Source organism: Podarcis tiliguerta, assembly GCF_965153285.1.
Source record: "Podarcis tiliguerta genome assembly, chromosome: 8".
NCBI classification, from domain to species: domain Eukaryota; kingdom Metazoa; phylum Chordata; class Lepidosauria; order Squamata; family Lacertidae; genus Podarcis; species Podarcis tiliguerta.
Genome location: NC_139541.1, coordinates 84,028,346 through 84,052,094, shown reverse-complemented (window position 1 = coordinate 84,052,094; position 23,749 = coordinate 84,028,346). Strand labels below are relative to the sequence as shown.

At 51.0% G+C, this 23,749-nt stretch overlaps 3 protein-coding genes across 6 annotated transcripts in view; 2 read left to right on the top strand and 1 right to left on the bottom strand.

Moving 5' to 3' along the window:
- The window catches only part of RTN2 (reticulon 2), a 34,069-nt gene extending 26,661 nt beyond the window's left edge, over positions 1–7,408 (top strand). The window contains exons 8-10 of the mRNA XM_083455584.1: positions 2,462–2,508; positions 3,398–3,456; positions 6,665–7,408. Of these exons, the coding sequence (XP_083311710.1) occupies positions 2,462–2,508; positions 3,398–3,456; positions 6,665–6,707 (149 nt within the window). The 3' untranslated portion in view covers positions 6,708–7,408. The remainder of the gene's footprint in view (positions 1–2,461; positions 2,509–3,397; positions 3,457–6,664) is intronic.
- Positions 7,409–11,911: 4,503 nt separating this feature from the next.
- Positions 11,912–21,511, bottom strand: FOSB (FosB proto-oncogene, AP-1 transcription factor subunit). 4 transcript variants are annotated; one of them, XM_083455781.1, is made up of 5 exons: positions 20,715–21,511; positions 17,449–17,829; positions 16,585–16,692; positions 14,746–15,030; positions 11,912–14,645 (listed from the first exon to the last, which is right to left on the bottom strand). In XM_083455781.1, exons 1-5 carry the CDS (start codon positions 20,844–20,846, stop codon positions 14,580–14,582), a joined length of 972 nt encoding a protein of 323 aa, XP_083311907.1. In that variant the 5' UTR covers positions 20,847–21,511; the 3' UTR covers positions 11,912–14,579. The 4 variants fall into 4 exon arrangements, with proteins under 4 accessions (XP_083311907.1, XP_083311908.1, XP_083311905.1 ...); XM_083455782.1 differs by having other exon boundaries at positions 17,515–17,829; positions 20,715–21,506; XM_083455779.1 differs by having other exon boundaries at positions 11,912–15,030; positions 20,715–21,508.
- LOC310684735 (snake venom vascular endothelial growth factor toxin HF-like) overlaps positions 19,010–23,749 on the top strand; it is a 78,103-nt gene continuing 73,363 nt past the window's right edge. The window contains exon 1 of the mRNA XM_083456234.1: positions 19,010–19,109. The gene's annotated coding sequence lies outside the window, so the exon portion shown is untranslated. The remainder of the gene's footprint in view (positions 19,110–23,749) is intronic.

Here is a 23,749-nt window from a genome sequence, read left to right as displayed (position 1 = left end):
GGATTTATGACACAGGTGCCCTGCCAGATATATACAGCGGCACCTCTGATTGCGAAGATGGTCCGTTCCGGAGGCCCGTTCGCAACATGAAAAGAGCGCAACCTGAAGCGCCATATCTGCGCAGGTGCGTGGCGCGATTTGGCGCTTGTGCACATGCGCGAAGCACAATTTAGTGCTTCTGTGCATGTGTGAGCAGCGAACCCAGAAGTAACTCTTTCTGGTACTTCCGAGTCACCGCGGGACGTAACCTGAAAGAACGTAACAATAAGATAAGATAAACTTTATTCGCATTAGCCGACGGCCATAGCAACATAAAACACACAATATACCGTATTTTTCGCTCCATAAGGCACACCGGACCATAAGGCGCACCTAGTTTTTAGAGGGGGAAATCAAGAAAGCCTGTCCGCTTCTCCCAGAGCTTCTCGGGGCTGCTGAGGGAAGCCCGGGTCCCCCCCCCCCAGCCCCAAAGAGCAAAGAAGTCAAGACAGCGAGCAGAATCCATCCGGCCAGAAGAGGCTGCGCCCGGCTAAGGCAATTCCCCCACCTCCCGCAAAAGCCCACAGGAGCCGCGCACCCTTTAAGGAGCGCGTGGCTCCTGCGGGCTTTTCTACGAGGAGGGAGAAGGGACTGACTGGCTGCGTCAGTCCCTTCTCCCTCCTGGGGAAAAGCCCCCAAGAGCCGCGCGGAGCTTATGTGCGGCTCTTGGGGGCTTTTCCTGCCTGCCTCCCCCCTGCATTCACTCCATAAGACGCACACACATTTCCCCTTACTTTTTAGGAGGGAAAAAGTGTGTCTTATGGAGTGAAAGATACGGTATACAAATAAAATATATACAAATAAAAAAGACAGCAGTTGGTAAAAAGAGCAATCAAATGACCAAGATTATCGTTCAGATAGTGGCCCTTAATTTCATTGCACCCTCGACTTAAACGTAACATGAGGTATGACTGTACCGTACTTTTCTGTGTATAAGACTAGGTTTTTTTCCTTTAAAAATCATGCAAAAAATATGGGGTTGTCTTATACATGGGGAGTGCATAGGGTGGATGTTTGATTGGTTGCTGCCGCAGCTGTTAGTGGCTATTGTGCGTGTTATTGGTTGCTGTGTCAACGGGTGGCGTTGATTGGCTGACGCTGCTGCGATAGGGCGGGCGTTTGTCAGCTTCTGGCGGCGAGGGCGCAGACGAGAGGCGAATTTTGCGATGCGTGAGTGGTTTTCAGCAACCACCCCTAAAATCCTCTGCTAAAAAGTAAATATTTGAACTATTTGAAGAACAGTTGTAATAAACAGATTACACTAGTAGGACTGTAGGAAGTTCTGTAAGGAGGACTACTTGAAAAAGACTATGATGAGAATTATTAGTTAAGGATAATTAAAAGTAATAGAGAAATTAAGAAATGCAGAACAAGTGACAAAGAACAGAAAATCTTCAGAAGTTGTTGACGGAAGTCTAAAATATTGTATAAGATAAGAAGTTAGGTTAAATGATATGTTTAAAAAAACCAATAAAAATGTATATATATATTTTAAAAATCCTCTGCAAAAAAGCTCAACTCCGTGCCATCTCCCCCCATTTTCTTAAATTTGAGTCCCCCCAAAAGGGGGCGTCTTATACATGGGGGTGTCGTATACATAGAAAAGTACGGTATATATATTTTGGGGTGGGGAGTTCACACCAACGGTTCATTATTGCAACCGTTTCCTACTGCTGTTAAAAAAAAGGGGGGGGGAGGCTTTTGACTAAAGGCAGTTTTATGTTTTTTTTAAACTACCACTGGAGAATCTGCCATGGTTCCCTGCTATTGCCTCTGAGATTTGCTTGAAAGAGACAAGATGGGGGGGGGCGGCGGCAGACCAGTTAACAGCCCAGTTGCAAGGTCTCTCTCGGTTAGGATATCAGGGTGGGGAAGAAAGTCACTTTGGAAGAATGGTAGATGAAGGTGATGGACTATATGGAATTGGCGGAAATGACCGGCAGAATCCGAAACCAGGGAGAAGAGTCGATGGAAGAAGATTGGAAAAAATTTAAAGTATATTTACAGAAATATTGCAAAATTAATGAATGTTAGAATGATGTTGGATTGAGGTTAAGGGGTTTCTAGTAACAGCGGTACGAAGGAATATGCAAAAACGGAATGTTAACAGGTGAAAATTTAAAGGTATAATATATTAAGATCAAGATAAGGACGAAGTAAAGAGGGAAAGGATTTGCTGAATAAATAAATAGAATTGGAATACAAAGAGGGGAGGTGTGGGGAGGTCCGGGAAACAAGCAAATGCAAGATATGTTATGAAAAATTGAATTGTTTTTAACTGTTTTTCTTTATTATTTTTGTATTTTTCTTTTTGTAACGTTATGGAAAATCTTAATAAAATATTATTAAAAAGAAAAAAAGAAAGTCACGGAGCAGCGCAGCAGATTTTTACTCTCATTTTTCTTTATTCTCCTTTCTGCAGGTGTGATAAGTGCATTTACCTTCCCTCTGCTGTACAGGCAACATCAGGTGGGTGTCCTGGGCAATGAAGGGGGGGGGAAGTGTAGCTAGAATTGGGAGACTTTACCCAAGGGAAAATTCAATCCCTTTAAGGTGCGGGGGCCCCTTCTGCTGACATCAAAGCCCTTGAAGTTTTGGTGCTGACCTTAAAAACCCTAAACGGCCTCAAAGGCCCAGTATACCTGAAGGAGTGTCTCCACCTCCATCGTTCTGCCTGGACACTTGAGTTCCAGCTCCGAGGGCCTTCTGGCAGTGCCCTCGCTGCGAGAAGCAGCCAAGTTACAGGGAACCAGGCGGAGGGCCTTCTCGGTGGTGGCACCCGCCCTGTGGAACGCCCTCCCGCCAGATGTCAAAGAGAACAACACCTACCAGACTTTTAGAAGACATCTGAACCCCCATAATTACTGGGGGCCAACAGCATTTGAGGGCAGGGCCAGCTGTCCCCCAGCCTTGTTATGACCCTGATTGACTAAGGTCTGCATGAAGATCCACTGGATTCAGATCTGCCCATCATTGACATGTTCTTGCATATTCCTTGTTTTGCCCTCTCTCACTGGGCAAAGAACCCTGGGAGCTGTAGTTCACTTATTAAGGTGCTCCAGGAGTGTGCAAACTACAGTTCCCAGGATTCTTCCAAGAAAACCGTGTTTGGCATGGATTGCATGCAAGTCTAGGAACCCCTTAAGCAGGTGCTGAGTGCCTTTCGATTTCTCTGGAAAGCAGCTTTTCAAACATACCGGTGGAAGGCCAGCGTGCCTCTGAGCATGTATGGAGTGACACCTGAAGGAAGCAGCCTCTTTAAAGCACACACAGACATATCCTGGAGCCTGAACGTCTTCCTGGCATTTCCAGTAAATCTCTGCTCACAACAGACCCTTCTCCTTTTTCCTCTTTCCAGGCACAGATTGACCAGTACGTGGGGCTGGTGAGGAATCAGTTGAGTAACCTCAGAGCAAAGTAAGTTGTGGGGTGTTTTCTTTGGGGGGGGGGTATTTTCTCTCCTTTGCCCCCTGCCTCTTTTCCTTGCTTCTTCCTCAGCTGGGTAGGGGGCCACCAAATCTTACCATTGACCACCAGGCCTGGATCCTTGGTCAAAGGGGACAACAGTTTGATTCCCCCAACCCCAAGTGGGAATTTTGATTTCCTCTGCGGGGTTCGCCTTCTGCATTTCAGGTCCTCCCTTTGGTCAAGCTTGCGGGCCAAGCAGCACCCCCATAACTCTGCTGTCCTAGAATCATAGAGTTGGAAGAGACCACAAGGGCCATCGAGTCCAACCCCCTGCCAAGCAGGAAACACCATCAGAGCACTCCTGACATATGGTTGTCAAGCCTCTGCTTAAAGACCTCCAAAGAAGGAGACTCCACCACACTCCTTGGCAGCAAATTCCACTGTCAAACAGCTCTTACTGTCAGGAAGTTCTTCCTAATGTTGAGGTGGAATCTTCTTTCTTGTAGTTTCGATCCATTGCTCCGTGTCCGCCTCTCTGGAGCAGCAGAAAACAACCTTTCTCCCTCCTCTAGGTGACATCCTTTTATATATTTGAACATGGCTATCATATCACCCCTTAACCTCCTCTTCTCCAGGCTAAACATGCCCAGCTCCCTTAGCCGTTCCTCATAAGGCATTGTTTCCAGGCCTTTGACCATTTTGGTTGCCCTCCTCTGGACACGTTCCAGTTTGTCAGTGTCCTTCTTGAACTGTGGTGCCCAGAACTGGACACAGTACTCCAGGTGAGGTCTGACCAGAGCAGAATACAGTGGCACTATTACTTCCCTTGATCTAGATGCTATACTCCTATTGATGCAGCCCAGAATTGCATTGGCTTTTTTAGCTGCCGCGTCACACTGTTGGCTCATGTCAAGTTTGTGGTCAACCAAGACTCCTAGATCCTTTTCACATGTACTGCTCTCAAGCCAGGTCCTCTTCATTACCTTTGCCATTGAATTGCATTTATATCTCACCTTTATATTTATATTTATTTATATTTCACTTTCTGGAGAAGTGTGCATACACACAAAAGCTTACACCCAGAACAAACTTAGTTGGTCTCTAAGGTGCTCAGCGCGCCACAGGCTTCAGGATGCAGGCTGCTATCCGCAAGCCTAGGGAGCCCGGCGGGAACTCCCACCGGGCTCCCCAGGCTTGCGGATAGCTTCCTGAAGCCTGGAGAGGGAGGGGGGTCGGTGCTCACCGACCCCTCTCGCTCTCCAGGCTTCAGCGAAAGCCTGCATTCACCCCATAGGACGCACACACATTTCCCCTTCATTTTTGGAGGGGGAAAAGTGTGTCCTATAGGGCGAAAAATACGGTAAATAGGTACCACTCTGGCGGGAAGGTAAACGGCGTTTCCGTGCGCTGCTCTGGTTTGCCAGAAGTGGCTTCGTCACGCTGGCCACATGACCCGGAAGCTGTACGCCGGCTCCCTCGGCTAATAAAGCAAGATGAGCGCCGCAACCCCAGAGTCGGTCACGACTGGACCTAATGGTCAGGGGTCCCTTTACCTTTACCCCTACCTGGCCCAACACTCCAAGCACTGCACGACGTTGGCTCCTATTTCACTGCTGTTTGGAAGAGAGAGCGTCACCCGTGGGTGCTATGAATTTTCAGAAACTGAATAGTGTATGGGGTTTCTGTGTATATACCCTAGCCCCACAGCACCCCCTGGTGGCACACTGGGCCACTGCTACCAGTGCTTGTTCAGGACCTATAGAAATTATGGAGGCAGGCCCCTCCGATAAGCATTGGCAAGTGAAGCAGCTCTGCAAGCCCTCCTGCAACCTCCAGAGCAGACTCTGCCTACCCGGTGCCCTGTCCAGATGTTTTGGATGACAACACCCCCCAGCCCCCAATCAGCACACCTGGAGGGGGCACCAGGTTGCAGAAGACCATAGTTAGATGTTTCTATGTTCATTGATCACCCTGCTGGTCGCAGGCAAAGTTGGGACTGGTGGAAGTTGCACCACTGTGCTCTCAAATTTGAGGGTGGAGGGACCACCCGTCGCCCTTAGCGCCCACCTGCCGTGAGGAAGTTCAGAAGAATTTAAGAAGAACTGGCCTCGCTCCCCCCAAAGCACAAGTTCGTCTGGCCTCACATCCTGTTTTCAACCACAAGCCTCGAAGAAACTTGCACACACACAAAAGGAGATGCGAAAGTGTTTGAGTTTCCCCTCTCGTACATCCCCCAGAATTTCACATCTGGATTAAGTCCTTAATGTGCATTTCGCTTTAGGTGTGGGGACTGGGCTGCTGCAAAGGGAATGGGCTCCCCGGCTTAAACTCAGGGCTGTCACCTGTTTGCAGAGCTCTTGGAATGCGCATCGACTTGATTCATTCGTGGATTAAACCTGCATAAATGTGTACGCTGTGTTGTTGGGTGGGCCAATAGGTCAAAAGGGGGAAATAGACTGCAGAACTCCCTGCCACAGGAAGCAGTGACAGCTACCAACTCTGATTGGCTTGAAAGAGGATTGAACAATTTCATGGAGGAAGAGAGGGCTTCTCATGGCTACTAGCTGTGATGGCTCTGTGCTGCCCCCCACAGTCGGAGGCAGCGATGCTTCTGAACATCAGTTGCTGGAAACGGCAGGAAGGGAGAGTGTTGTGCGCGGATCCTGTTTGTGGATTTCACCTGCAGAAGTGGGTTGCCTTCGCTTCTGGATGCGAACGGGGCTCCGGAACGGATCCTGTTTGCATCCAGAGGTACCACTGTGCATACACCCGTATAACTGAGATTTGGGCTACCATACAAAATTGACCCTGAGGCGCCCCAAAGGGCAACTTCAGCATTTCCCTAGTAAGCTACCGTATTTTTTTGCTCTATAAGACTCACTTTTCCCCTCCTAAAAAGTAAGGGGAAATGTGTGTGCGTCTTATGGAGCGAATGCAGGCTGCGCATCTATCCCAGAAGCCAGAACAGCAAGAGGGATCGCTGCTTTCACTGCGCAGCGATCCCTCTTGCTGTTCTGGCTTCTGAGATTCAGAATATTTTTTTTCTTGTTTTCCTCCTCCAAAAACTAGGTGTGTCTTGTGGTCTGGTGCATCTTATAGAGTGAAAATACGGTATTTTATTCTAGACGATGTCCTGCAGATAATTTTTTTAAAAGCAAGAAACTCTTTCCACTCGCTACTGGCTTAATTTCTTCTCTCTCTCCCCCTTTCCTCCTAGGATGCTGTCCAAGCTGCCGACAGCCAAAGCAAAAGCCGAATGAATGACTCCCCCTCTCTCCTGCTCTGACCCCCTTCCACACAGAGAGATATATATATACACCCACACATGCCTCCTCCTCCTCCTTCTGCCCCTTTCCTTCCCTCCAGCTGCCCACCCATCCCTTCCCAAAGAGACCCTCCTGACCTCTCACCTCCTTCCCCCCTCCCTGCCATGGCCTGGACACGACACAAAGCCGCTTGCCTTCTCCAGTCCACCCCCCTGGGCTAACTGCGTGCCGGAGACGTCCGTTCTCCCAGCGTAGTCCTCTGGGCGGCTGCCGTCCTTGGGCAGAGTTGGCACAGCTTGGAGGGGGGCACCCTTCCCCGCAACCCCAAGGGAATTCCAGGAAGCTGTCCCTGTCTGGGGGGTGGGCGAAGAAGGCCCCTTTCTTACCCTAGTGCCACCCTCCCCGGCCTCCCTCCCTGCCTGCTGAATTTATTTCTTAAGGGAAAGTTGACACGGACCCGCCAGCCTTGGAGCAACACCTTCTTACTCCAGGAGAAAGGTTCCGTCTTAAACAGGTGCCCAACGCTGGCCAGAGCACACAATCGACCTCCACGCACCTTTTTATGTTTCTTTCTCTCTCCCGGGACGCTCCACTTTCTGCCACACCCATCCCGGACAACGACGGGGTTGGCGCGAGCCGGTTCTCAATCTTTGCCTGGATTTACACTTTAATAAAAATGGTTGTTGGGGAAAAAAACAACAAGAAGTGTCCGACGTGTGGCCTCCTGGCTGTGATTCATGCATCGTTGGGGGTTGGGCTTATGCACGGATGGGCTGCTGGGGGGTAGGAGGGTTGGGGGGGGTCACTTGAGAGTGCCTGCCTTTGCCCAAAGCACCCACTCCCCTTTCCGCACAGTTGGCAAAAGGGGCAGAGCGGGCCCAGTCTCCCCTCTGCATGTCATATCGCCGGCCGGCCAAAAAATAATGTGTCCTTCACAAAAAAATCAAGTGCCTTCAAGCACTACGGGTGGAGCTTTAAAAGTGGGAAGGTAGCAGAAGACATTGGAGACATTCACGTTTGAATATGTAACACGATCATGTTGGGTCAGGCCAGCATCCGACTCTCACTGTAGCCAAATGTACAAAAGAACCTAGGAATCCAGGTAGATTGCCTCTGGGCCTGGAGGTTCCATAAGAGGCTAAGAAGAGCCTGGCTGCTTGTTGTTTTTTAGTCGTTTAGTCGTGTCCGACTCTTTGTGACCCCCTGGACCAGAGCACGCCAGGCACTCCTGTCTTCCACTGCCTCCCACAGCTTGGTCAAACTCATGCTGGTAGCTTCGAGAACACTGTCCCACCATCTCGTCCTCTGTCGTCCCCTTCTCCTTGTGCCCTCCATCTTTCCCAGCATCAGGGTCTTGTCCAGGGAGCCCCACAGCATACAAATCAAAGCGCACCATAACTCATCCCTGGGGATTTCTCCTGCGCAAGCCCCCTTCATCCCAGGCTGTCTGAAGCGCTGTATCCTGTGCCCCCCCCCAATATGAACCTGCCCAGGCCCTAGGTCTTCAGGGGAGACTTTCCTCTCAGGCCCCCATGGTGAGGATACAGGAAAGGGCCTTCTCGGTGGTGGCTCCTCCCAGGCAACATTGGAACTCCCTGCCTAGGGACGCCAGGCTGGTTCTCTCCTTGCTGTCCTTCCATCAGCAAGTGAAAATCACTGAGGGGAGGGACACAACCCTTTCTAGCGAGTGAACCGCAAGGCACCCACCAGCCCCATTGTTGTTGTTTAGTCGTTTAGTGGTGTCCGCCTCTTCGTGACCCTATGGACCAGAGCACACCAGGCACTCCTGTCTTCCACTGCCTCCCACAGTTTGGTCAAACTCATGCTGGTAGCTTCGAGAACACTGTCCCACCATCTCGTCCTCTGTCGTCCCCTTGTCCTTGGGCCCTCCATCTTTCCCAACCTCAGGGTCTTTTCCAGGGAGTCTTCTCTTCTCATGAGGTGGCCAAAGTATTGGACCTTCAGGATCTGATCAGGCCCCTCTAACTCAATATCCTGTTCTCAACTGGGGCCAACCAGCTGCAAAAATGATTGTCTTGTCTTCTCCCATGCAAGAGCAAGAAGTTGGTGATGGAACAAATTTTGGTGTTTGCTGGAGCCCTCCTAGAACATGCAGAAGAACTTCTAAGAATGGATTTTTTTGTTTCAGAGGTAACTGAAGGCTATGAAGAATACTTCCTGATCTAGTGTGCTGCTCTGCCAAATATGTCTGGGTTGTTGAAGAAGTAGCGTCTTTGCTGCAAACTTCAATAATGAGTAAAAAACGTGGCAATGGAATATTTCTTACTAAGCTTATCTCTCAGGCATGTGTCTATTCTTCCGGAGTCAGGCCACTTTAATGTTGACAGCATCAGAGTGCGCAAGAACCTAGGTTCTGGCATTTGTGCTTCTACAGTATTGCATGGCATGGTTATTTAAAAGAAACTGGAGGTGATGTTGTTGTTGTTGTTGTTGTTTAGTCATTTAGTCATGTCCGACTCTTCGTGACCCCATGGACCAGAGCACGCCAGGTGATGTTACTTCTGTCAAAGATGCTAAAATAGCTGTGTATTCTTGCCCTTTTGATGGTAGGATAACGGAAGCTAAGGGAACGGTACTCCTCAAGAATGCTGATGGATTTTAGCAGAGGAGAGATGCCCCAAAGCGAAACCTCAGGATCTGAGCAGGAGAAAAACTCTCCCTGCTTTTGGCTTCCAGCAACTGGTATTCTGAATTATCGCTGCCTCCAGTTGCCATCAACAGCCCTCTCTTCCATCAATTCCTCCAATCCTCTTAAAGCCATCTGGGACCCCACATTTAAACTCTTCCCTGGTCTCCTGCTGGCCCTAGTAGGACCAACTTGGCCAGTTAGCCCTGGTGATCACTTGATGTTTACTGACTGGGGTTCCCCCCCCCCCAAAAAAATGACTCCTGAATTTTTGAACTTTGACATTGATGCTGCATTTATGTTGTATTTTATGTTGTTTCTATGCTGTTTTTAAGTCACATTTTAATCAATGTTTTGTGTTTGCTGTTAGCTGCCCTGAGCCCAATTTTTAAACTGGGAAGGGCAGGGGGGAAAATAAAAAATTAATTAAATTTAATAAGTTGGTGGCCAGCCCTGCCTCCTGCGTGTGATGGCCTGGGACTCGGGCTTGGACTCAGAACCAGAGGAGTCTCAGTCTGCACCGGATCCTTTGCCTCAGGCATCATCTGAACCAAGTCTGGGGCCTGATCCTGAAGAGTCCCAGTCTGCACAGGTTCCCCTGCAGCAAACACCAGCTGGGCCGAGTCAGGGGCCTGAGCCTGCCCTGGCTCCAGATGCAGGGATGACCTCGTTGCCTCCAGCTGGGCCATCACTTACAGCTACTCCACTACCGGTTGGGTCAGGAGAGGCTGAGGCGGCCCCTGGGTCTAGTAACCCACCGACGTCTCCCGAGCTGCAGAGACTGAGGTCTGAGAGGAGGAGAGACCTGAGTACTCGCAGGAGGAGTGCTCGCCTTCAGGCGGAACAGGGAGGTAAGTCGCCAGGGGATCGGGACCGGCCGTCACCCCGACAGAGATAAAAGGCTGCTGGACCCCGCCCCAGGTTGCGGGAGCAACATTGCTGTTTGCCAGATCCTGTACCTGTCCTTGCCTGGTTTCCTGCCTTCGGATTCTGGACCGCACCTGGACTGCGTTTCACAGGTTACCCCCGGGCCCAGCACACTGCGGGGGGTGGGGGGGAGTTCCACAGTTTTAACTATGTGCTGTGTGAAACGGTAGCTCATTCTAGTTCCAAACTCTTAAATCTTTGGAATTCAGCAAAAAAGCAGGGTTGGAATGTTCAAACCAAAAGTTGGCTGGAAGTCTGGGGGGGGGGGGCGGTGTGTGACATGCAATTGGGAACCGGGAGGAGGAGCATCAAAGTTTCCTCCTCTTGCAAAACTGTCTTTGCTATTTTTGCTAGCCAAGGTTAAGTGCAGGGAAGAGTTGCCAGCCGGGTCCAGAGTTCTCTCCTTGCCCCCCCCCCCCCGCAAAGGACTCTATAAGGGCTCTTGTGTCCCCCCATAAGGGAAGGTTTTCTTTTATTACAATGGAGTGCTGGGAAGACCCTACAAGATTCCTCCCATGCAGAAGCGCCACCTAGGAAATTTGTGGAAGAGGAGAAGGCTACCAATCACTACCAGCCACAGGGGCTAGATTCTGCCCTCTACAGTCGGGGGCAGCAAGACTTCTGAATCCCAGTTGCTGGAAACTGCAGGAGAGTTTCTCTTGTGCTCGGATCCTGCTCGCAGGTTTTGTCAAGCAGAGGCTTGACAACCATATGTCGGGAGTGCTCTGATGGTGTTTCCTGCTTGGCAGGGGGTTGGACTCGATGGCCCTTGTGGTCTCTTCCAACTCTAGGATTCTATGATTCCATCATGGCTGGCCCTGTGAGAACAGGATGCTGGACTAGATGGGCCCCTTTAGCCTGATCATCATCATCATTTATTTTTTTATACCCTGCCCATCTGGCTGGGCTCCCCCAGCCACTCTGGGCAGCTTCCAACAAAATATTAAAATACAATGGTCTGTTAAACATTAAAAGCTTCCCTAAACAGGGCTGCCTTCAGATGTCTTCTAAATGTCTGGTAGTTGTTGTTCTCTTTGACATCTGGTGGGAGGGCGTTCCACAGGGCGGGCGCCACCACCGAGAAGGCCCTTTGCCTGGTTCTCTGTAACTTTGCTTCTCGCAGGGAGGGAACCGCCAGAAGGCCCTCGGAGCTGGACCTCAGTGTCCGGGCAGAACGATGGGGGTGGAGACGCTCCTTCAGGTATACAGGACCGAGGCCGTTTAGGGCTTTAAAGGTCAGCACCAACACTTTGATCATGGGTTCTTAGACCCTGGATTTAAGGGTTGTAATTACACACATACACCCCAAAATCTGCTTTCCAGGAGATCTTAGCACATGTGCTTTCACTTAGCATGCTGCAGAGGGCACTCCAACACCAAACAAGGTCCCAGCGCATAGACATGTCACTCACCCGTAATAGCAGCCTCCTGCCACCCAGCCACCCCAAGTTCTGCCCCGCCCTGAACGTGAAGGGTTAAGGCATGAGGTGATGGGGGGGTTTCGGTGCGGAGAAAGCCAGGCAGCTCTACGGCTCGAGGTTTTTCTTCTTTTTTTTTATTGCACCTTAATGTGAACTTTACAGGAGTTTGAAAAAATAGAGATCTTATATCCATCGTTAAAAAGTGCATTTTTCAAAGCTGTCTTTATTTGCTATTTTTGCTAGCCAAGGTTAAGTGCAGGGAAGTGTCGCCAGCCGGGTCCAGAGTTCTCTCCCCTCCTTCCCGTCCGACGGCGCCCCCCCTGCTGCTTAACAAAACAACATCACACACAAAAATAATATTACAGCACAAGGGGGTAAAAATAATATAATAATTATTATAATAGTTAAAAAATTAAAAATATTCCCCCGTTTCCCCAGCGAGTGTATAACAAGCAATGAAAAATAAAAAAGCTGGTTAAAATAAAAGTCCATAAGATTAAAAATAATTCTGGTTTAAAAAAAAAAATTTAAACACAACATTGAAAGCTTGGTCACGAGGAAAGTTTTTGGGAAACATCCTGAACGGCGTGCTCTAGAGCTCCATAAAAGCAACAAGGCAGCTTTTTTTCGGCTTTTTTGTTTTACCCCAGTCCATAAACACACTCGTGTGGCAGGTTAATAAGAGGCAGAGCGGTGTCAGAAGCGGGCAGCGCTGTTGCACAAGATCACGCACAAGAGATACACAAGAGCCGCTTGGCGTTGGCAACCGAAGCAACAGGGCGCAAGGAGACCCTGGGGTGGGTTGTGGGGGGGCCACTTCACAAGCAACACGGCTGCAAACCGATTGAAATGCTGGGACAGGCTGAGCCACCGACACTTTTCAAACAGGGAGCTCACATTTGAGGATTCGGGCACCCTAAAGTGATATCCACCAGGGTTGCAGCGAGGCCGGAAGGAAGCCAGAAGCCCAGAAATTAGGAAAAGGCTGCAGCCGGGGATGGAAGCCAGCTAAATATCCAGAGTTTTTTTTCTCACCAACAGTGTCACCAAAGGAGAAAAGGATGGTGGGAAGAAGAGCCAGCTTCAAAAACCACGGATACATCAAGCAAAAGGAAACCGAGAGGTTACAGGCAGCTTAAAGTACATAGTGTCACAATATCGAGGGTCGGGGAGGAAAGCATCTATACAAGGAGGGGGGAGAGAGGTCCGTTCACAGTATATCACCAAGCGCAGCTCCCCAACATCCCGGCAAAACGGTTGCCAGCCACCCACCCACGGGAAACCGAGCAAAGGAAGTAGCCCCTAGTGGGAAGAGGATTCATTCGGGGGTGGGGATGTGGCCAAGTTTAAAAGGCGGTGGGTAGACCCAACGTAGAGCTGGCCCCCCAACCAGCTGGACAATAATAAGACGTGGCGTTCCAGACAGCCCACTGTGCAAATTCCTAGCAAAAAAGCTTTCTTTACAAGCATGGAGGCTGCCATCCTCTAAAAGGCTTCCATGTTTTCTGAGAGGCACACCAGGGCTGCCAAACTATTGCACAAGTTAAAAATCTGGTGAATTTTGCAGCAGAGGTTCTCAATTAAGTTTTCAATTTTGTATTGAACTCAATATATATATTAACAAAGTATGAAGAAAAAGAAGAAAACTTCTTTTTCTTCATACTTTAAGACCAAATAGTTTTCTACTGCCCTTTGATTATATTCCCAGGACATTCGCCAAAGCGCCTAAACTGGTAATCGTGCGAACTAGAATAATTTCTGCTTGCAAGCCTATTAAAGTAGACTTGCTCCTCCGTGTGTTAAGGGTGCAACTCATAAGGAACTGAATTATGTTGCGTTTACTTCTGAGTAAGCATGCACCTCTGATCAGACAGGAAGCTTAAACCACACAGAAAACAAGAACTTTTAAGCACCTTTTGCGCCATATTCTAGACTCTTTTTTGAGGTTGACAGTAGGCACCTGCCAAAATAATTTGGGAAAGGATGGTCGCTGGCCAGTCAATCTCTCAACCACATTTCATAGTGCAGGCTGATAACTTGGAAAAGTGCCTTGAGAGTGCCCATTTCTAACCGTGCAGCTGGCAGAAGATTCACAAGCAGCCAGGCAATGTGGGGTCTGCTAGAACAGGGGGGACGGAGCCCACCCCCATTCCTCCTCAATCCCCCTACTGACAGGTCATCCCCTTTTGCTCGGCTTCTTACAACAAGATGACCCCTTAGGGTCCCTTTCCAAGTCTACAATTCTACGATTCCATGAACAAAAGGCAGCAAGAATCAGAGAAACATCGTCACAGTCCATACTCAGCCAAAAAGTCCACGTTCAGCAAAAGGCAAGGCCCCGTTTCCCCCCAGAAAGCAAGTTTTAGGCTCAGAGTTTTTCCGAGGCGGAGGGTCGATCATCCATCGCTGCAGCCCCGAAACATCCTTCCTCCTTCGCTCTCCCATTTGGAAATTGCAAAGCCCAAAAAACAAGGAAATGTTGAAAGCGACCGTCGAGACACAAAAAGGCGTTCCACTCACTGCACTCCGGCAGTCTGAACATCAACAACAACAACATGGTCACAGAGCTTGTGGTTGTGGGTGCTGGTGTAGCGAGGGCTGGCGGGTGACTTGGTCTCTTTATAGATAGATATTGGTGTTTTAAAGGTTCGATGCTCCCAAGTTGGGGGGTGCGCATTTGCCATTTCTCTCTCTCTCTCTTGTGCCCCCCTTCGCTTAACGCAGAAGTTTGCGCACGTGGGTCATTTTGGTTATTTGTTTTCCAATGGAGAAAAGGTTTCGAGACTGGGAGGCGGTTGGGCTTTTGCGTTTTGCTTTTGCGCGCGTGTTTTGTTTTGTTTGAGTTTCACAAGGCAAGGAGCGAGGGAGAGTTCAGGGAGTCCGAGGACTGGTCGCTGCTGCTGTTCCGCTGGTGTGTGGCTCCGCAAGTGGTTCCCTCTGGGTAGGTGAAGACAAACGAAGACGTATAGGAAGGGTTAGCCGGGTACGGGTCGGTCAGCTGTTCACCATGTGAAAAGTAAGAACTAGAAAACGCTACCTCCGCGGGGGACAAGGCCTGCACTCCGCCAAGGGTCTGCTGGTAGTGGAGGGGCAGCGACGAGTAGGCCGTGGGCCCAAAGGGGTCCTCCTTGACCGCCAGGGCTAAAGCGCTCACCTCGCCCGAGGTGCCCGGCTGCCCGATCAGTTCTGGCACGTCCTCGTAAGGGATCTTGCAGCTGGGCTTGTGAGCCACCAGGACAAACTCCAGCCGTTCGCGTTCCTTCTGAAGCTCCGCGATCTCCGACTCCAGCTCAGCCTTCTCCTCCTCCAGCTGGTCGGTCTCCTGGGGAAGGAGCGGGGACATCGGCGGAGTCAGCAAGGAAGCCATGGGGGGGGGGGGCAAGGAAGGGGAGGTGGCATGGTGTGGAATTGGGAGGGAAACCACCACCCCCAGTTCCCTTGGGCCAAAATTCCCCAGAAACTCAGGACCGCAATACCTTAAGGACCGCCTGTTTCTATATGAACCAACCCAGACCCTGAGATCATCTTCTGAGGCCCTCCTTCGGGTGCCGCCTCCTCAAGAGGTGCAGAGGGTGACAACACAAGAACAGGGCCTTTTCTGTAGTGGCTCCCTGTTTGTGAAATGCTCTCCCTAAGGAAGGCCACCTGGCGCCTTCATCATACAGGCGCCAGGCGAAAATGTTCCAGGCCTTTGGTTGATCTGATTGGCATCCTATGTCCTTTTAAAATGTTTATTTTTTGTGGGGGTGGCTATTGGGTTTTTATTTTTATTAGGTATTTTGTGGTTTTATATCTTGATTTTATTCTGTGAATCGCCTGGAGACCCCCCCCCCCCGGGTATAGGGCAGTATATAAATTCAAATAATAATAATAATACTGTAACAACCACCATCACCACCAGAAGGTTGGTGGTTCAAGCCCACCCAGGGACGCCTGTGCGTGGTCTGCATCTGCCATCTTGCCTCGGTGCCTGCTCCTAGGTTTTTTGGGGGGGGGGCCATCCCAGTTTTGGTGGGCACTGCAGTCAGGGAGTCTGCCATTTCTCCTGCTCTAGCCAAGCAAGAGACCCTTTGCCCTCTTTCAAAATGGCGTCTGCAGGACCAGAGGGGCCACTGCTGGGCGAGAACCGCTCCGGCCAACAAACTATGGTGCCCATTCCTCCAAGATGGCGGCCTGGAGCCGTTACCTACATTGCAGGGAAAGTGGAGGGAAAGCAAGAGGAGACAACCCCCTCTCAGCTTGAAGCTCAGGAGGGAGGAACTGGCGTTTGCCTGGTCCCCAAAAGATGGGGGTGAGCTGTCCGTTCTTGAAGATTTGTAAATAAAGCTTGTTATCCTAAATATGGGAGCCCAAAACAGCTTAGAACAAGCCACAAGGAGAAGGGCATTAAAAATCAGCGGTTGCAGCCTTTTAAAAAAAACAACCCAACACCGTTTTCAAATATCCCGATGGAAGAAAAAACATTTCAAACTCTTTGCCCTGAAAAACCTGGCTTTACCCCATAGGGAATGAAATAATCCGCCGTTTGTGGCCCCTTAAAATGGTAACACCGGCCATGAGGAGACAACATGGGGTAGTGGTTAGAGCCTGAGAGACACCAGGATTCAAACCCCCCACTCGGCCGTGAAGCTCACCATGAGCCTCCGGTCACAGTCCCTATCTCTCAGCCGGACCTACTTCGCAGGGTTGTTGTGGAGGTTAAATGTGAGGGAGGTGGGATATAAATGCAATAGATGGAAATTGGGCATTGAGCCAGGCAGAACAGGGCCCTGAGGCAACTCCACCTCTCTCAAAGCTTGTGGGTTTCCCCCCACCCAAGGGCAGGGCCAGTGGCACCAAAAAGCTCGTGGCCAGAAAGTCCCCGTTTCCCACTCACCGCTTGAAGTCGGTCTGTCAGTTCACGGCGGCGATTCCTGCACTTGGCCGCTGCAAGCTTGTTCCGCTCCCTGCGGACACGGCGTTTCTCTTCCTCCTCCGGTGTCAGCTGCAAGGGCAGGAAAAAGAGGCGGTCAGTTCATGGATGAAGGCTAGAGACAATTCTCCCTCTCTGGACATGGCATCGTCCCAAAGGCCTTTGCCACCACCTCTCTCCTGCAGGGCAAACCAGCTGCATCCATCCCTCATGAACCTTGGAGAAGATGGTCTATCATTGGACTTCATGAAGAGACAGAAGATCCCTTCCCCTGACTGGCTGTCAAGAATCCTGGGATCCACACCACCGACCCCTGCCATCAACGCTATCCTTGCTCATTCTGGTGGGGCAAATGGACATCCTGGGTTTTATACCCCAGTATTCAACCCAGGAGAATACACTCAAGTAACCCTGTGAGACTCTTAATCCAGAGGTTGTGGGTTTGAGCCTCTCATTGGTCAAAAGATTCCTGCATTGCAGGAAGGAGATTCATGCTCCCTTCCCAACTCTGCAAGCCTATGAAAAGATGCAGCAACGTCGGAGCACCAGATTTGGGAGGGTCAAGCAGCCCACCTTAGATGGACGCTGTCCAGCCAAAGTGGTTCTGGCTACAGCGGACTGGCAAATTCGTCGCTGCAATCTGGATAAGTCGCCCATACTTTCTCCCACCTTTCCCCCAAGCTACCAAGGGGGTGAGAGGGCAGAGAAGGCAACCAGCCAACATCCCACCCCAAAAATATATATATACCAAATGCAGCCGTTAAGGCTGCTTGGGGAATCTGTCAAGCAGGGTCAAATCAAGGGTGCAAAACGATTTGAGTTAATAACCTCGTCTCCGGCTCCCCAGAGGAAGTTCCACAGGAGAAGCAGGGCCCTACAATCCTCCCCGCTCACCGTTTCCTCCCGGGTCCTTCGGGGCCGGGCCCTGGTGGAGCGTGGCTGGGCGGCAGGCAGCCCCGAGGGGCCGGCACCGTAGGCAGCGCTCAGTCCTGGGGTGGAGTAGCTGGTTCCCGGCAGGTCGTACGGGTCCACAGTGGGTGGCTGCTGCTGCTGCTGCTGTTGAGGCATTTGCTGGCCTGGAGGCTGCTGAGACTGGGCCATGGAGGAAATCAAGGTGGGCTGCACCAACCACTGCAGGTCTTGGCTAGTCGATATGGCAGTCACTGTTGGCACAAAGGATCCGGGCATTTCCCCAAGGCCACTGCACTCCTGGGGAGGGAGAAAGAAAGGAAGGCAAGCATGCTCAGAGGATGGCAGAAATAAGGCTTCCATGCTCCTTCTTCACGAAGCACCTTTGCGGGCAACCGTGTCCTAAATGATCCAGGTGACATGGATCATTCGCCCCTAAGGCGAATGCCTAACAAATGAAGTATTTTGCTTTATCAATAAAATGTTTGTGGGAGCTAGTGTGTGCAGTTGGTTTCTTCTCAACCTCATTCGTTATTACGGTTTTTAAAAAGCAACATTGGCCACTACCGAGAGGGCCTTCTTGGTAGTGGCACCTGCCCTGTGGAACGCCCTCCCACCAGATGTCAAAGAGAAAAACAACTACCAGACTTTTAGAAGACATCTGAAGGCAGCCCTCTTTAGGGAAGCTTTAGGGAAAACTACTGTATTTTAATACTTCGTTGGAAGCCTCCCAGAGTGGCTGGGGAAACCCAGCCGGATGGGTGGGGTATAAATAATAAATTATTATTATTTAATGTTTGTAAGCCGTTTTGACTTCATTTTTTTTGGGGGGGGGGGAGAACTGTAGAGTTGGAATGGGATCCGAGGGTCATCTAGTCCAGCCCCCTGCATTGCTGAACTACAAATCCCATCAACTTCAGCTTTAGTCCCAATGACACCTGGAGCACCAACCCCATGTCTAAGCCAAAGTGTCACCTAGCTAAGACCAAAGGGGCTTGGACCAGATGACCCCTTATGACCCCTTGGCAACTCTATGATATGAGCCACCACAGCTGTCTCTGTCATCTGGGTTATGAGAGAGGAATTGCCAACTGCAGTGGAGATGCAACACAGATATTCTGTCGCTGAGCGAGTTGGATTTCTGTTAAAAGAGTTGGTGGAAGCTTGTCGCAAAAAACTGTTCCCTCTCTAGCTTGAGAACTGAAGGCTAACCTCTCATTCCTCGAACCGGTAATGACATCAAGAAATATTAACCAATATCCCGAGATCAAATGAAGGGATCAGCCATCACTGACTGCCACCACGATGGACACTTTTAGGACAAGATACCAGAATTATTTTTATTGCTTTTCAGGGGGAAGATGCATATATTTTTGTGTGTGTGTGTGTGTGTGTGTGTGTGTTGTATCTTGCACCTATACTGGGAATAATAGTCTCTGGTTCGAAACCTTGGCTTTTTTCTCGTCTTTTTTTAGGATGAAACCTCAAAGCACACAAGCTGCCACAAGGTGTGATATAATAAGAGTCCCAAGTACAGTAAGATCTGAGGGGAAGAAAGCTGCCGGAGATTCACCCTGCAGGTAACACAGCTCAGAAATAACTCTTAGACAAGGTGCTCTAAAGCAACTCAACTCCAGGTGGGGAAAGCAGTGAATCCGAGGGCAAAATGAGGCTCATCCCTAAAATGTGCTGCTCCTTCCCTTAAAAGCAAAGGGAAAGGGTTTCACCCAAGTGAGGCTATGCAGTTCACAGGAAAGTCAAGCAGCCTTCAAGCCACTTTATCTGGCCTTCCGCCCCACACTTCCAAATGGGTCGGGGGCTGGCTGCCATTCCTGGCTGGAGTTTCAGAGGCAAGCACATTTATACCTAATATTATTACCCATTTCCCAGGTTCACCAGTGGGTCAGAGCAAGCTGTGGGGCTCCTCCACCCCTTCATTGCACCCCCCTCTGAATTGCAGAGGGGCGTGCGCGCCCCTACAGAGCTCCCAGAGGACCAGGGACAACATTGGGAGGGCAGGCAGGCATGCATCTTCCTCTCCCAATTTAACAAGGGAAGGAATGAGCTGGATGCTTATTATGGGCTGGAGCAAGGCCCATTTCTCTCTTCCAGCTAAAGGGGGCATTATGGAGTGCGGAGCTGGAAACTGCCCCCCGAAATACGGGACGCAAAGCATTGCACTTTTGCTCCTTCCACAGTTGGAGAGGATTATTTTTAGCATTTCCTTTTTTTCCTCTGCTGACTTGCACCAAGATAGAAGCAGCAGCAGCAGCAGCAGCAGAGGCTGGAGGGGGCGTGGCCTCCCCTTCCCAGCCCCGGCCAATCCGCGCGCTCCTCCCGCCCGCCCCGCCCCTTAGCAACGGGGGTGGACCAGCGTTCCAAAATAACCCGCGCGCCTCGGGGAGGAGGAGGAGGTGGAGGAGAAACGCGCCGTGCGTGCTTCACGTCAGCACGGAGGGTTCCAGCACGTCATGCGTTACGCACAACCCCGCCCCCCTTTCCCCCCTTTCGTCTTCGCGCTCGCCTCCTCCACTCCCCCCTCCTCCTCCTCTCCGCGCATGCGCGTTCGAAACCCCGGAGGGAAGCGGGGTGCGGGAAGCGGAGAGAGTTGAGGAATGCGGACCGCAGGGGAGACTTGCGCGCTCGGGGAGAGTTTTGCGGGAGATCGTTTCAATTGCTGTCGCCGGAATATTTTAATTATACTTTTGCTTTCCAATCGCGGGTCGGACAACCGATCCGGAGAATTAATTTCCGCGTGTTTTAAAAACGAAATAAAATAGGGAAAGGGGGGGGATCTGTACCGCAATCGGGATCAATTTGGGAGGGGATCGGTCGCAGTGGGCAGGTGGGGCAAAAAAGGAAGGACGGCGGGGAGGGAAGAGGAAAACGAAAAGCACATGCAGTTGCGGTGGGGGGGGGGGGCGTGAGAGTCCCCCGATAGGCAGACAGGCATGCAAGCACCGGAAACCCCGAGCTGACCAGCGCTTGGATCAGGGGCTGGGGGTGCAGAGAATTGCAAGGTGAGTAAGAAGGGAGCCCCGTCCCCGCCTCCGATCTCCTGGATCCCGGCGCCCGGAAGGGTCCGGTGCAAAGGACGCACCTCCCCCCCCCCCGACTCCCATGGCTGGACAAGCAAGTGTGTTAGTCCCTTCACACACACGCACACCGCGATCCGCGGCTCTTACCTGCGAGGAGGCGGCAGCGGCGGCCGTGGGGCTCCCGAAAGAATCCACCGAGGAGAGGTACTGGGACTCGGCCGAAGGGGACGAGCTGCACCGGGAGGTGGAGTCGTAGTCTCCGGGGAAGCCCTGATACATCTCCCTCGGGGGCGCCGGGGAAAGGCCGCGGCCTCGCCGGGGGCGCCTGGAAGCCAAGGTGAGCGCCGAGCACAGCCAGCCGGCCGACCCTCCCGCCGCTGCTGCCGCCGCTGCCGTGGTCGCCGCCGCCGGATCCGAGGCAGGAGGCTCGGGGCGCCTGCGAGAGTTGCTCTTCTCCGGGTCGCCTGGCGGAGGGGGAGACGGCTCCCTCGGGTCCCCCCCTTCGCTCTCCTTTCAAAGCAACAGCATGGCCCCGAAGGCAGCGGCAGGCCGAAGTTCCACCGGTCGAGCCAACTCCAACCCCAACGCGCGCCCAGGAGAAAAGTCTCCCCCCTCCCCCCCCAAACAAGCAGCCAGCAATCCGAAGCGATCGGTCGGTTTCCGAGCAGTAGTGTCGGGATCTCCCCTCCGGCGCTCGCTTCTTTCTCCGCTGCCCGCCGCCGGTCTTCCTTCCCGGGCCCGAAATCTTATGAATGAACCACGCTCTGCCTGGCAGCCTATTTATACAAGAGGGGGGCCGTGCCCCTCGTGACGTCAACCAGGAAGCGCGCCGATCCGGCCCCCCGAACGCGGATCCCCGGCGATCCCGGACCTCGCCGACCCCGAAACTCGGCCCGCGGCTCCCTCTCTCCCCGACCTCCCCGCTTGCCCAAAGGGGTCTCCGTGCGGGGTCGCCAAAGGGCTATTTCAGCGGGGATCCCTCGCTCCGCCCCGCCGGAGTTCCTGTGACGCAATTAGCCATATATGGCCTTGTCTCGGCTGTGTTTGTTTGGTATCCTAGCAATGACGTCAGAGGGAATCCCTTTCTCACAGGCCTCGCGGATTCGGCGGCGGCGACGGCGGCGCTGGAGAGCTTTCGTGTTTGCCGCCGCGGCTTTTTATTAATAGAAACTTTTACTACCGTTCTAGAAATGGCATTGGGAGCGGGAGGCGCGCGGAGGGGAAGGCGAGGGGGGGCGCATCTCTTCTTGCCCCCCCCTCCAGAAACCAATCCCCACCCCCACCCCACATTAGGGAGAAGACTCCTGGGGATGCTTTTAAATACCTGCCAAGGAGTAGATTTGTATTATTGCTAGGAGGGTCGGCACTTAGCCCCACCTCCCCGCCAAAATATATATATATCACAGTCTTATAGTTCACTCACGGAACTCATTGCCACAAGATGTGAAGATGACCCTTTTAGGGAAAGAGCGAGGGGAGGGGAAACAAATTCAGACAAGCTCCAGCACTCTACCGCCAATAACCCGCTTGGTTCAAAGGTAGATGGTTAATTAGACATTTGTTTAATTTTTGCATACTACCAAGAAATAAAAGGGTATGTGGAATGAATTGTACAATACTTTGCCATTCACAGCCTAACACTCGTTGTTTGAAGGTAAGAAAATCATGTGTATATATATGTGTGTGTGCAGGTTTTGGTGTCCTCGGGTGTCTTCCCGTGTAAAAGTTGGGGTGTCTAGGCGACGTTTCGACGAGGTCTCACTCGTCATCTTCAGGCTGGTGCTTTCGGCTTCTTGTTACTGGAACAGAGCAGGATCTTAGTGTTTGAGTTCCTATAAATACTGTTGAGGAGGTGTGGTGTATAGCCTCCAATGTTCTGGGCAGAGAGGAGGTTCCCAGGCTAGTGTGCCTTTTCTTCTTTTGTTCCTTAATTACTTGAGGGATATCTTGAGTGATTTCTTGAGTGATTTCCTGAATCCCACTTAGGTGGGTCATTAGGTGTGGATTAGTTGCTAAAGCCTTCGTGTCTTGAACTCTTGAACTTTGTGAAGAGTTTTTCTGAGAAGATGGCTGTACTGCACTTGGTTGTGCTCTGGCTTGGCTTCGTGTATAGGGGCGAGCTGTGGTTTTGTGGCCTGTGCCCGCCAGATCTGTGTAGGGATTGCAGGGGGGTGCAGCATCCGGAGGTGCCACCCTGGTTTGGCTACTGGATGGTGTCTGTAATTTATCTGTGGAGAGGGTCTGGGTTTGGGTCTGGTGTGGTTGATTGGTGATGGCGTTCTGTGTGCCTCTGGATCTGGTGTCAGATTTTGTGGGGAGGGCTAATTTCCAGATGTCTGGCAAGCGGGATGTGTCGTCACGCTTGTTCATGTTGTGAGGGTGTTTCTCTATCTCGATGGCTTCCATGATTATTCTCTTGTGGTGATGTTCCATGTTAAAGAGCAATTTGGAATCTGCAAAATTAATTTCGTGTCCTGTTTCTTTCATGTGTTGGAAAAGAGAGGAAGTTTTTTCTTCTTTTTTGACGGCATTCTTGTGTTCTGCGATACGTGCATTTATTCGTCTGTTTGTTTGTCCAATGTACGTGGCTGGGCAGACTTTGCAGGGTATTTCATAGACCCCTTGGTTTTCCAACTGAATTTTATCCTTGGGGTTTCTGAGGATATTGGCTATTTTTTGGTTGGTGCAAAAGGCTGTTTTGATATTGTGTTTATGGAGGATTTTGCTAATTTTATCTGTAGTGCCCTTGATATAAGGAAGGAGGGCTATGCCATTGTTTTCTTCTGTGTCTTGGTTTTTGGGGGGTGTTTCTTTTTGGATTAGCTTCGTAACCCTGTTTTGCTGGTATCCATTGGCAATTAACACATTTGAGAGATTCTGTAACTCAGTTGTCAAGTGGTCTTCGTCAGCCAGGCGTTTGGTTCTGGAGATGAGAGTCTTGGCTACGGAGTTTATTTGTGCAGGGTGGTGGTGTGATTGTGCATGTAAGTAGCGGTTGGTGTGTGTTTTTTTCCGGTAGATAGTGTGTCCTAGGGAGCCATCAGGTTTTTTGTAGATTAGGACGTCAAGGAAGGGAAGTTGGTTGTTGGCTTCTATTTCCATAGTGAATTGTATTTTGGGGTGTAGGCTGTTGAGATGTGTGAGGAAGCTATCCAGTTTTTCCTTCCCGTGTGGCCAAATTA